The 15096-nt window shown below is 32.1% G+C and overlaps 1 protein-coding gene across 1 annotated transcript; it reads left to right on the plus strand.

The window, feature by feature from the left end:
* Window positions 1-905: 905 nt before the first annotated feature.
* On the plus strand, window positions 906-7104 carry LOC119676980 (protein espinas-like). The gene is made up of 5 exons (XM_038088248.1): window positions 906-946; window positions 3239-3785; window positions 6184-6297; window positions 6629-6757; window positions 7069-7104. The coding sequence occupies exons 1-5, from the start codon at window positions 906-908 to the stop codon at window positions 7102-7104; spliced, it is 867 nt and encodes a 288-aa protein (XP_037944176.1).
* Window positions 7105-15096: the final 7992 nt, after the last annotated feature.

The raw sequence follows: 15096 nt of genomic DNA on the forward strand, positions 1-15096 counted from the left end.
GACCAAATACTTTAGTGTTTGTAGATAATTACTAATCATAGCGGTGAGTACTTTTTACACATGAGTAGATTAAAGTAGAAATGATTCTCATAATTGAAGTCAATTAGCCGAAGTAGTATGAAGCATTTTCTTTTATGTTTTAATATTTTCGTTATTCTCTTATAATAATTATTAGTTTTGTTATGTTCACGAAAAAATCAATTAATATGTATTAAACGAAAAAATTCATAAGAAATTTTAATTATATGCTAACCGCAAAAAAATTCTTTATAACTATATTTTAGTGTAAAGTTAAGTTTTAACTTTATAGTAAGAATATTGAAATACTAAATTTTACAAAATATTCAGAGATAATATTTAGTCGGTAATATGCAATTAATATAACAATTATAAGTTTATTTTATATTTTTGCAAATTTGCAAAATTTATGTTTTACTAAAAAATGATTACACAAAACAGTATAAATTCTCCTTCACGTAATCTTTTTTTATTTATTTAGTTGAGATACTCGTACATGAGATCAGATTTAGTATCTCTGCAGTACAAAGAGTGGAGGCACAACAGCATCAAAAAGTAACATTTTATGCTACTGTTAAATTAACTGTTATTAAAGTCAAAATATTAAATATAATTAGTCTCAGCTTATTTTAATCGGTTGTGTTAGAGGTGAGGTCTGCAAAACGCTTCTGCGATTAAAACTAATAATTTTAATTTGTTTTGGCACGCTAAGCGAATGATTCAGATACTTGCTTGCTTGGGTTTAGTATTTTGTATTTTTTTTGAATATTTAAATTTATAATCGTTAATATTTGATTGATGTAAAATTTGAATATATGGAAAAGTAAAAGTGAAAGATTTGAAGACACAAAATATGTGCAATTATTAAAATTAAACTATCAAAAACGATGAATGGGAATATATTAAAGATATTGTGTATATTACGAGTGTAAGTGTGGTTTTATGTATGAAAAGTAATTCGATAATTTGTGTGTTTACAACGTCATAAAAAAATAGAAAACAAATTTGTGGGCATGGCACCTGAACGAACCATGAATAAGTATCTTTCAACGCTTAGGCAGCACAAAAAGATGCTTAATGTTAATGCTTCGCTGCATAATTGCTGAAGCGGCAGCATCGCTTCAGAGAGAAAGTAAGTAAGCATGGCTTCGATACGAGTCGAGCTTATCAGTTAAGCCAATTGCCAGCCATACATCAAGTGTTAGCTTCACTAGCACACTAGCTTCACTTGGCCAAATGAATATATTAACTAACTGACCGGTTGACTGAGTGACTCTGGTTGGGACTCAAAGCACAATTGAAGATGTGCACGCATGTGCAACAGTTGCAATCAAAAAATCATAAAGCAACGAAGCAAAAAGAAGAATAAATCTTCATGGATTCAAGAATTTTCATAGCGTCTAGATTATTTTGCCGTTTATCATAAGATCGTTAGGTGCATAAAAAATATGCAGAAAAATTGCTGAAATTAGTACGTTTTCATTAGCGAAGAAAGAGCACTGCTAAAAAAGAGTAGCCAGTAAATTAAGAAAACTTGGAAATCATGCAGCAAATGCAAATTCTAGCACAAATTTTCCTAGAAAAGCTTTTGCACATTTATGAGAATCCGTCGCAGCTCGTACTGGTACATATCCGCATTTCTGCCTATTAACTTGCTGATGCATTAATCTTTAGTGGATTGCATATAATTTGGCATGAAGTCAGCATAAAAGCGGCAAAACAAAGTTTAGCAAATTGCCATTTTATGGAAAAGTGCATGCAATGCAGTGCAATTTGCTATTTTTATTTCTCTGACTCCTCGCGTACTCCGCTGCGAAGGAGTGAAGAGTTCGCCAAATGTAGATTTATGTGGGAAGAATCTACAGAATATCCATGAAATCGTGCAAATTTGACTTAATTTGTGTTGAATTAAAGTAGAGCTTTAAATATAGTTTTTATCTTCGAGTGCGGCTTAAAAAACGATTTGTAAACTAAACTGAAATTTGTAGATAAGCTGCGTAGCTAAAATAATTACTTTGAACTTTTCTTTACTTTAAATTTAAAAAAAACAGGAAGCTCAACTCATGCATGAAGAGATAAGCACATGTACTTGATATGGTTTCAAAAAATTTGTTAATTCCCTGAGAAATTATAAACTAAGAAAATTTAGTATAAATCATGACAAGTGCAGAAATTGTGTAGTAGCTATGCATACTAGTAAAGTGCTATACTAAGGTAAGGAAATACTATACTAGCTAAACTAAAAGGAAATACGTTAAGTACTCATATGTATTCTATGAGAACTTAAACTAAAGTATGACGTCATAATCAATTTACAAAGCGTCAAAGTGTCTACCTTAGGCTTTCAAACAAATTGTCTACAAAAACTAAATGTGCACTACCAATACTTTGTATTCATGCCATCTAGTCTATGTTTCTATAATTTACAACATTATTTAGAATGACTCCTCGCGATATCTTACAATGCTGGATCCTTTTTAGATAATTTTCGATGAATTTTCGACATATAGCTGGCGATAGATTATCCATAACTTAAGAGGTGTTCATTTTCAAAGCGTCGAGAGTTTAAGGTCTGTCCGTATAAATATGATGGTTTACTTAAGCTCACCAAAAAATAAAAAGCTCAAGTGATGATAAATCACTTGATCTTGGTAGTCGATTCACATCACCTAACTTAGAAATTTATCGTATAACAAAGCCAAAAAGAACATGTTCTGCAACAAGCATCATTCTGTTGAAATACATATTGTCATAATCTTTAAATTCATGTCAAAACCAAAGTTGCTGTAGCTGATGTAATTTAGTTCCAACCCAAATAACACATCAAACAGTATATCATCCAAGTTTTCTTTTATCAAAACTTTGTTGTGATATTATGTGTTTTATAATTGCATCCTCCGGTGGCGAAGTATATGTACCAGCCTTCACATATACTGAACCTTTATAAACCTGATCCTTTTCCCATCATCTGATTCACCTCATAATTGTATCTTATGCGAAGATTTTTCTCACAATTTCACGCTCAAAGGTAGAAGTATTCTATATACTTCAATATTAATAGATGTTTCCTTGAATTAAATTGACCCACAGTAAAGTTTCTATAGAAGCTTAAACTTGATAATCTTTTCAGATAAAAAGAAACTATTCGTATTATTATAGAATTATGGTACATAGATTATTGAATTATTTATTAAATTTCTGTATATTTGTTTTCTTACAGTTCCTCAATTACTTCACCCTCAAACACTAAAGTAAGAACCCATCAGGAACTTTTAGACGAAGTCATAATGCAACAACCAATCAATTATTACACCCAAACTGAGAGTGAACTTTTACAATTGGAAGCGTCTGGAATACACTTGCCAGCTTATCAATTGCAAGCCGAATCCTTACAGCAACTACACGCACAAAGTCTACAACACAGCATAAGCAACGATCATTCAACTCCAACTTCATCAATCGCCACACCCACACCGATAGTAACAAGTAACTTAGAACCGCATTCGAACAGCAGTAATGGTGGCGGTAGCAATAGCACCACACCTGCACATTTTGTACCACCGCCACAACGTCGTTGTCAGCCGCCACCGAATTTGCCGCTGAGTTCAATTTCATCACCACTGCGTACTGCCAGTTACAAAACGGCAGCATATCTTCACAGTCATCATCAGCAACTGGATTTCCAACGTAACTCGCAGTCAGATGATGATAGTGGTTGCGCACTTGAAGAATACACTTGGGTACCACCAGGACTAAGGCCAGATCAGGTAAGTTCAGTTAATAAATATTTTAATAATAAATTTTGATCAAATGTTCAGTGCACACATTTTTTGCTACCTTATTTTGAAGGGGACTTGACCGAAATATGTTTTGATTACATGCAAAAGCTTTTGCAATGAATTATATATTCTTGTTATATGGGTATATCATATAATAATCATATAATATCATATAATGTCCTAATTAGATTCCTAGTGATCTGATATTATTAGTACGCAACTGATAATGGAAGATCGCTGTTGATTGGCAAAGTGTTAAATCCAACTTCTCACTTCAAATTAGTCTATAAACTAACGAAGGAATTGTTATAGTTAATGCCTATCCGCCGGGCTGCATTGTAGATCAATGTAGTTTGTTGATTATACTGCAATTTTCGTATCAAGATACATAATATATTTATTTTCATTTTTTTAATATATTTTTCTTAGCAAGTACGCTAAGAATAATACCAAAATCTATCATCCTCTATATTCAATGTTCATCACAACCCTACTATTGACTCCATCCAATACATAAGTAGCAGTCTATTTAAAACCCTATATAGTTTATTGTATTTTTCCAATATATAAGCAGCAGTCTATGTGGAAACCTGTATAACTTAAGTAGATCACGTTGTTTATTTTTTAGGAAGATTGTTTCAGTAATTGCCTCGTATTAGCAGATCAAGGTACTCAATTTAGCTTTCAAAAAAGTCCATAATATTTTTGCATAAATTTTATCTCTATTTTTAGAAAATCTTTTGAGTTTTGTTTTATTTACCTCATTCGCATTAGTTTTTTTAGACACGAAATTAGATTCAAAACATTTTTGCTTGGACACATGCTGGGTTATCTAACAAAAAATCTGTGCCTGTACATTCATATGGACATATGTTCGTCCATCGTTTTAATACGTTTCGGAATGCAGCTTTGATTGCTGGCAGGCAATTGATGAATTTTAGTCAACTTTTGGATTTTTTTTTGAAAATAAAATGAAAGTTTTATGCGCATGCATAAGGCTCAGATACTTTTTTTTGTTGAGTATCTGATAATTTGCTGTTTTCATAGCTTTTGCTGTAACTACAAGCGATACCCATTGGCTGAATTTCACTTTTATTGGATAATACATTTTATTACGTTTTGCAATATTTTTGCCTGCATTTTCATGGATCGTGCAAATATTTCCGTTCATTAGCAAAACAAAAATACAGTTTTTTCCAGTGGTACCGTCTGAGTTAAAAGTCAAAACTAGTGGCAAATAGCGCCCATTTAAATTAAAATGTAATTAAGTTCGGAGAGATTAATAACAATTTTAGTGTACATATAAAAAGTTATGAAAATGTAAAAAAATTTTTACTTGAAGAAAGTGAAAAGGTGTCGCGGCTTCGATGCTTATAAAAGTCCATTTATCGACTTATAAGTCATTTGCTTTAATTTAAATCAGTAAAAACTAAGATTGAAAATTATTGCTTTTAAGTCGCTTGTATTTAAATCTATTTAATCTTCTCACTTGCACGGCTCAAAAGGCGGAAACGGTAGACGACTCCTAGTTAATGTGATTTTAAGAAAACTAAGAGGCGTCCCCTAGCAAATGTTTCAGCATAGCAAACCTCATTTTTTTCACTACTATCAATACTTTTTATCTCCAATTTAAACGACATTTTTCCAAACTGCAAACAACCTCAATTAATAACACTTTCTGCTGCACTCCACCACTTTTCCTAGAAATGTCTGTCTCTCTAAAATTTAACTAACAAAATGGTACCAATATTGGCAATGAATGGCTGCAAGGCGTATCGAATTGCATCGAATCTCATCGAACTGTAATCGAAACTCAGCATGATTACGGCATACAGGAAAACAAATGGAAAACGCTGTATCCATTGGTCATGCGAGTTATTTAAGTTACGACGACGACGATGACTATGACGACGACGACCATTGAAATATGGCGCACCATTAAGTCAAAATGAAATTGGCCAGAAGCACTGCCACTTCGGTTTGGAAAGTGAAAGTATTTTTTATTTATGATTTCAGTAAAATTCACTTTTGTTACCAGTTAGCGTACACATAATTTGTTAACTTGTGAAGTAGCTGGAAAAAGGGTGGCGCCGCCAAATACTTTGAACACAAATGCGCTACAAACTGCGTCAAAAGGCTTCCTAAATCCTTAAGAGGTTACATGTATAATACTCCCCTCCTTCCGGGTATTGAGTATAATGTAGACTATTTACATTTATTTAGAAAATGTTGTAGAATTTCTTTGTTGCTACTTAATTTTTATTCAGTGGACGCCACTCATAGTAGACGCCATTCAAACCTATTGAAAAATTGCATTGCTAAGCTAGTCTTTGTTATTGGAGCGTACCAATTTAACAAATATTTCTTCTATTCTCTGCTCTTGCAGGTTCGTTTGTATTTCTCTCAACTGCCAGATGATAAGGTGCCCTATGTCAACAGTGCTGGTGAAAACTACCGCGTTAAACAATTGCTGCACCAACTACCGCCGCAAGATAACGAAGTAAGTAACAATAACTGAAGTTGGAAGAAAGAAATATGCACTTCAGTTCAAGTCCAAAAAAAGAAGTTTTCTTTTCCTACCAAAAAGGAATAAGGAAAAGGAATAAAAGTACTAAAGTATATAAAGAATATAATCGCAATATAGAAATTGAAAAGAAAACTTTTTCTTTTGAAAACGTGGAAATGAAATCCAAAAAACTTTTACTTTAAGTTTAAAAATTTATTTTTATTTCTCATCCTTTTTTATACTTGTGTAATTTTAAGTATCCGCCATTAATTAAAATTTACTACATTTCTTTTCATTTCAATTTTCCTTCGAATATGCTCCATAGGTACGCTACTGTCATTCTTTGAGTGATGAAGAACGCAAGGAGTTGCGTATATTTTCGGCGCAAAGAAAACGTGAAGCTTTGGGACGAGGAGCTGTTCGACTTTTGTCAGACGAAAGACCATGCAAAGGGGTGAGTGTAAAATTTTTATTCAACATTTAGAGTCAGTGGAGTACAAGGAATAATGCCAAGAGGGATGATATAAGCCAGAAAATATTTATAGATATACTGGATATGTACTATCTGATACTAGATAGATGTACTGTATATCCAGTACACATCTATTTAGTATTATAGTCTATCTATGTTATAGACATACTTGAATTTTTTTACAGTTTACTACAGTAATCATAATGACAGTAAAAATATTGTAAAAAAAGAGGTTAAAGAGGCGGAGCGGGGAGATATATCTAGAAATACTTTTTGTCAAAATTTGTTTATAGTTCACTAATTTAGTTATGAGAGTAAGCAGTAGTTAAATCAATAAACATATCTATATAAACAAATATATGCAGAGTTAGTTTAACGCGTTGTTTACCACTATAATTATTAAACTATACTAACTTTATTTATTTCCTCTTAGTTTACAAGATGTTTCTCTCGTTAACTCGTAACCTCAAACATGTATTTTGTTTAGGATCAGGGTCCGGATTTTTTGTTTAAAATCGTATATTTTCTGTATATTTTGGCATATACATACCATATGATTATTAGAAAGATATAAAATGCATTTATTGCATGACTTTATTGTTATAGTAAATTATATGGTAAATAGTATGTGCGATAATTAAGACCCTTTGTGCTAATCCCGGCTTTCTTAATTAATCATTGGGATTTAAGTAAGCTTAAACTACCAAAATGGTTTGTTTTGCTCCATTTATTATGTGGAATAACGAATCTGTTTCCAGTATGGATGGATCTACTTCTGCTTTGTTTTGGATATTTTCAAAGAATATGTTCAGATGATATAATATCTATTTTATGAAGCTTGTGAGGAGTATATTTTGTTGAGAGGATAGCTAAACCAGAAATCCCGTGTGAGTTTTAATATGCTTTCTTCTCAATGCAAGGTATCTCTTTGATATTAAATTGAATATTAGTATTAAATTTTGGTAACTGTTTTAAGATTGGCTGTTAATGTAATGGAAATCAAATGCTTGTATTTGTGTTTTACATATTCAACAGGGAGCAGGGAACAAGAACATATAAAAAAACCAGTGAGCTGGTAGTCGTTCTATTGATATGAATTAAATGGTTCCGAAGTGATCTTAGTGATACAAAGTCATTATATTTATTTTGTTAGTATTGTATTGACAAAATTGATTTAAAGGAAGAACACATATATTTTTTAAAGCACTGCATTTTTGGTACATCACTGCTCTTTTCCTATCACAGAGAAAAAAACTAATTGTTGAGTTTTATTCTAATATTTAAAATAGATGAAATAAATACCCAAAAGTCTTGTAATTTTCTATTCAATACTTTATTAAATACTTAAGATGTAAAGAATATTCTATTTCCTTAAAAAACAAGTTCTTTTGAATTTTTTTTACTTGTAAACTTCCACTGCAACAATATTATTCCTTGAATGGATATAAAAGCATTAGAGAAAAAAATCCATTAAATTAATTTTGCTCAGATATAAGTATTTTTTCGTATATTCAAAAACTTTTTAATGGTACTTTCAGTGTAAGAATTCATTCACTTATTTTTATATAAACCGAAAGACTTTATTTTCATAAATTTACAAATCGACAATGGAGGAAGTTGTAGAGCCAACAAACAATGAAATCACATCACATCACATCGAGCCCAGCTCAGCTGCTGTGTCAACATTGAGTCTCTGAGTGGATGTCGTACTGAAAGCAAAGTTGACAAAAGATTTCATTAAGTGCAGTAAAAATCAGAACGAAACAATTGAAAAGATTTTCGAAACACTGACTTCGGCAAAACGCGTATCAGCACGCAAAAGTATCTCAGTTTCAGTAGCAACACTTTTGCACTTAGCGAGCAGAGTTGGAAGGGTTCGCAGACTCCAAATAACTTCCAGAAGCGACTGCGAGCAGCAGAGTTCTCAAGTAGAAGTGGTATTCCTTTTTATTAATGTAACAAGAAGCGAACTTTTTACTTTTGTTTCTGTAAATTTGCATCGTTATTAGCTGCAGACAGACAGACATATATATACATATATATACAGACAGACGGATGGACGGACGAACTTGGACGTGGGGCAAACTTTGCTTAGAAATGGCAAACTCATCCAGCCAAAGCACAACAATGCGGCAAGTGCTCAAGCGTTTCTTTGCATTTCATTGTGTTCCCAAACTCAATTCAAATCGTAAAACTTATTAAAAAGTTTATGCAGCCAACAACCGACGACAATGAAGTTTCCAAGGCGTTGAAATGATTGCAATGAATTTGTAGTTGCCCCGATTTGTTGCAGCAGACTTCGAACTCCTTGCATTCATTCGTCGCACCATTTGGGTGCGAGCAAGGAAAAAAGTGAATGTGACTGTCGAAAATTTATGAATGAAACTCAGTTTAAAAAGTGAATGTTTCTTAGACTTGCATAATTTAACCATTAAAAAGAAAACAAATTGCCTTCAATGCTATTGCAGCCAATTGTGTATTTAAGTTTAAATATTTTAACTAATTTCGAATATTTAAAAATCGAGTTGAAATTTTCTATGATAATTAATTTCCGTTAGGAGCTAATTCAGTTTGGTTAGACCAACAACAGTTTGAAGTTGATACTCCAAAACTAATGGAAGTTAAAGAGAAGTTTAGATACTTAAATAAATGGTTTTGTTAATATAAGTTGAGTCACTAAATATCATGCAAGTCTAAGCAACGTTTATATACTTAAATAAACAATTTCATAAACAATATTGATAATTAAACCTAAATCTTTGCTATATTCAAAATTTACCAAATTTTCTAACTTCATTGTGCGTCCTTAGAATATCATTTGATATCAGATCATTTAACAGCTTATAACTTCGAAGAGCCGCAACTAATTTAATAGACATGAACGGACTAAAGATATGTTAACTTTACTTAAGTGATCTTGAATTGATCTATTTTTAATAAGCTTCTATCAAGCACATAGGATTGATCGAAAGACAATATTTATACACAAGAATATTGTTTTTAAAGAATCGTGACACCAAACTTGTTGCCAGCGGTTGAAGTATTCTCCCCTAAATGAATCAAAAAAACTGTATGTAAATGTAGATTTATTATTAATGAATGTGACTATTTAATAAGATGCAGATTTTTTATATGATTGAAATTATCAAAAAATCTTTCTCTATATCAATGGTTCCCAATCTTTTTTTTAAAAAAAGGCGAGTATGATATATTTGTTTTTAGTAGGAATCACAAAGTTAAAGAATAATAAACTCCATGATTATTTCAATATGCTTTATGCATCTATATAAATTGTATAAGTACATAGGTATATTATATAGACTATAAACTAGATATAAAATTACTTGGAAATTTTTGTACTTTTTTTCTAATATATAAAGTCTCAGTGGATAAACTACAAGCTATGTATCCATACCTGTTAAGTTGGATTCTGGGATAATTTTTAAACATCCGGTTTGGAATCAGATTTCTATGTAGTGAGTCAGATCTATACCTAGTTAATTTCTGGGTATAACAATCATTAAAGAAATCAGTAATCCAACCATTAAGATTAGAGTTTGTACCGCATACATAGATGAATAGAAGTATTTCTCGGATTTCTATATTGGAGATGTTGTGGAGGGAGTTCAAGAATGGGGTGTTTATTAGATTTAAACCTCGATCTCACTAAGCTTGAACAGTGATATTTTTCTTGATATCGTTCTTTCTTTCTTAAACACTACTGTTTAATTCCTAACGATTAGGTCCGAAGTTCTAGAATTGGACTATATAGGCCATGCCATAATTAATCTGGTTACTGAGGTAAGATTAGAGCAATGTCTGCTCTATTTCTATTATTTAATTCCTGTTGAAATAAGTTTGATGTTTAATATTTTTAAATATTACTATTATTATGTTAAAGCCAGTTGACTCAGTGCACTTGAGCATTTTTACTTTCTATTAACTGCGAGATTTCTTCAAAATCCCTCTATACGTCTTGACTGGATTATTGTTCATCACTTCATCAGAGTAAGCAATAATTGACCTCAGAATTGCATACCTCCCCGAGGAGCCTCTAATTATTCTGAGATTTGGTAATGCGGTATTGGTAATTCTATTAGTTTTCGTAAATAATTTCAGGGGTCTATCCTCTATGTATTTTTAGATCGGATCAATCTTGAAGACCCTGAGGATGTCAACGTACCATAGTACCTTGAAAAGTCTTCTCAGAGCCTGGATTTGTGCAATTTCTAGCTGACGAATAGTAGTGTGTGAGGATTTGGTAGATACTACACATCTATATAGAAATGACGAACGAATTATTTGGTTCTTTATTTGTCGTATTTAAGGTTTGTAATTATAACTGGTACTTTCTAAATGGTCTATACTGCTCATGCAGCTTCCTGCGAAGCATATTAAAATAAAAACAAAATCTTTTATGAATTCGTTAAAGTTTAAGAAAAAAAAAAAATAAACAAACATCAACGAATTAAGAATCTTTTTAGCATATTAAAAAGAAACAAAATTTTATGAAAACAATCAATGGACCTGACACAAAGCTCACTGAAGCGCATTGAGAAGTGAAAATGCGGGCGAGTGTCAAAGTCAAAGTCGAAAAAATTTTCAGCTTCTTCTTCATTGTCCTATTATTATTCCACACGAACAATGAAGATAATAAAGTACAAATGAAAAGGATATGACAGGAATATGACAAGCAAAGAAAAGCAACAGCAATCGACGCAGTATGAGGACAGGTAGCATCCTCGTGCATTAGTGCCATTTAACGCTACAGTGAATGTGTAAATCCTTAAACTACAGAACGAGCGATACAATACCAAAAAGAAATAAGGAAAAAAAGAGGAAAATTTCTCAATAGAAAAGCTTAAACACAAAAATATTAAGCACAAAAAAAAAAAAAATTGTGCGAACAGAAGTGAAAGGAAATAGAAGAAAAATTAAAAACGTAGTTTTTCTGTTTCTGAGAAAATGCCAAAAAGTTTATGCACTGAAAAAGGCACGATAACGAGCGCCATTAATAATTCCGCTTCCGGTACAAAAGAGACTATAACTTTGCCAATCACATAAAAAGGAAAAAAAAGAACCAAAAAAATGTTTTCAACAGAATTTAGTAAAAGCGAAGAAAAGAAAATATTATAAGAAAAGTAAACGAAAAACGAATTGGGTTTTAGTGGGTGTGGGCGGATTATCAATTGTTAAATACTGTAAAGTGGCATGAAACATTTTGTTTTATTGTGTGGCATGGTATGAGCAGGAATCGTTTCGGTCCTTCGTCCTGACATTAGGTGCAGACACAATGGATGAGCGGCAATTTGTCAATACAATTATTGAAGTCGCATAGTTTGGTATATAAGTGTACACGACAGCATACTTTTAGGCTGCGCTCTGTATGTGTGTGTGTGTGTTTGTGTGTGTTTGTAAAGTGTCCTCTTAACAGGACATGAACTGTCAGTGAACCCTAAACGTTTGTCGTGATTAAATGCAGGTTAGTTGACAATGCTTAGAAAAACTCGGAAAATGTTGGAATAGGGATTAATTGGATTGATAAGATTAATGAGCAACGATTGCAATTATTTACATGACATTGAGCACAGAATATCATAAAAGGAAGAAGTTGGCTATTGTTCGCTGGAAAAATGGAAATGATTTCTTCAAACTATTATCTCAGTTGTTTATTTTATGCTATGTTTTCATTGCTAATGAAGAAAATGTTAAAGAGTATTAATTAGAAATGAAATAAACTTGAAGCTCAAAGTATTTTGTGAAGGTCAAAAAAAAAATTTAGAGATGAAGTTTTAGATGTTTGGGGTTAATAGATTGAGTAATTGAAATATTTTTTAAATATATAAAAATTAATATATTTTCGAACATTTTGCTAATATCAAAATAAGTATTGGTTCACTGGGGACTGCAATCATCCACACACAATATAATACTTTGATAATTTATAAATAACTCATTGGTTAAAATTTTTTGGTACATCGGAACAAGGACCGAGAGATTCAAGCAGTTCAGTGAAATTTAGAAAATCCTTCTCCACAATATAGTTTCCATGCAATGTCAGTGATGAAGCCTACATACATATTTAAAATAAAGAAACCTACTCGTTTTACTCGACGATTGATAATACATGTGAACTTCACATAATTGTATTCAATGTGAAGTGTTGGCTACATATGGTAGTTAGGTAGGAGTGACGGTCTAGAAAGCCCATTGGAGCTCAAATAATGGCCCAATTTGGTATCACAGGAATAGTGTTGATACGTACATAGACTGAAAGGTCACTATACGACCAATGCCAAAAAAGGGAATAACTCCCCTATTAGGTAATGGTAAATCAAACTGACGGTTCAATGAATTTGGCTTCAAGTCGCTAATATTATAGGATGACAGCTGGGTCAGGTCAATAAGTAAAGGAGCCCCAAAAATTTGTAAACTTCTCCTGGCTAAAAAAAAGCACTGATAGATGAGATTAAACAGAGTCTCCTTCTCCTACTCAGAACCACAGCCGCTACAAAGTGATTACACGATAGTAGTTACATATGTAAAATAATAAAATTGCTACACAAGCTAAGACTAGCTGTAATAATGAATAAATATAAAGAAATTTATGTAAGGAATGTCTCGAAATATGTACAGTGAAAGCCCTAATAAGAGAGTAACGATAGGACCAGCAAGACCCTGTATTGCATGATAAATAGATTAATCCATATATTAAGCTGTAAAGTGAAACTCTTAAAGTTTTTCTTTTTCTCATAGTTTTTTTTATTCATTTCGTATTTAAATCCTACAAGAAATACATTTACAAAATCCAAAAAGCTACTTAAAACATTTTTCCGGTTTATACGTATTGAACTTCCGGTTTCCGTTTTTATTTTGATATGATTTTAAGTGCCACGGCATAAAAGCATGAAAATAATTTTGTGAAATTGCAGCGACTTTCACTCCTGCCACTACTTGAACCTGGTTTAATGACTTTACTGAAAGTAGCCTAATTACAGTTTTCTTAGAAACTGAGAGAGGGGCGTAGATGGAGGCAGTTTGTTGATTTTCGTTTGATATCATGGACTAAAAAAGGCTGAACGAAGAAATTATCAACCCTGTACTTTATTTTGTGTTTAATGGCTTGCAAGAATAAATGTCGATTTTTGTAAAAACACGCACGGTTAAATAGCCTGGAAAGTTAAGCAGTGCAATTATTGTGATGAAGCTGCAGGGTTGGGAAAAGTTAAAAAGGTAATTTACACTTACGCTTTCTGAAAAAAAATGCAGGGTCTAACGACGTAAAAACAAAGATTCCACTAATGAAAAATATATAGTAGATCGTTTTGGAGAGATATCTTATAAAATTTTCAAATATATTTAATCCCGATAAACAAACTCTGAAATAAACTTATTGAAGAGCGATAGATATACGGAGTGTATGGTCATTGATTGCCTATCTTCTTTAAAAATACTAAATTGCAACATTGCTCAATAGGCACTGATGTGAAGTCTGCAAATTTTTAGACTATTCCATGGGCCGGCCATGACCTGGAGGTATCAGTAGAATTCGAATTAAAAGAAGCAATTTATTTATGGAGCAACATTGTTATTTATTCCTACCATAAACTTCGATAACAGATATTTTATGTGTTAATTCAGTGAGCTAGATTGTATACTGATGTACGCTCAGAGATTCATGGCAGTAGGACAAACAGAAGCAAAGTTTTTGAGTCAGAAGAGGTAGTTCTTGAATATGTCTAAGCAAGGGTTTTGAATAGCTTCTAAGTTCAGAAAAGACTATAATCGAGAATTTTATTATCCGAAAAGTTCGGACACTCGATGTCAAATCCAGTGCATACAGGGATTGATGGATAAATATAATGCGAGTTTTAATAAGAAATAAATCATAAATGCTAACCGCTGAGCGCAATTTTTGTCAATTGATTTGCATATTGTTTTATAAGCCCTCATAACATTATGAAATACCACTTTCCTGTTCCTCCAAACATTAGAAAAATCTGACAGTGTACTCATACATAGCCCTATTACCAATACCTGTTTTAAAACGTCTTGTGAGGAGCGGTTCGTTCGAATAAAATAAGAGTACTTATAAGGTAGACTTCAAGGTTCCGTTGGAATCCTAATTATAATTATATTTATTCAGTGTTAATATTGCTATTAGCAGTTTTCAAGTAAGTAGTTTTGAAAGATAATGGTTTTTATTAAAACAAAAGTTAGGTTATGTTGGCAGGCCGAAAATTGTAGATCTATTAAAACAAAACCTATTGAATATTTTTAATTACACCGGAATTTAACAAGACCGGAGCGTAATTCTAAAG

This window comes from Teleopsis dalmanni, chromosome 2, assembly GCF_002237135.1.
Source record: "Teleopsis dalmanni isolate 2A chromosome 2, ASM223713v2, whole genome shotgun sequence".
NCBI classification, from domain to species: domain Eukaryota; kingdom Metazoa; phylum Arthropoda; class Insecta; order Diptera; family Diopsidae; genus Teleopsis; species Teleopsis dalmanni.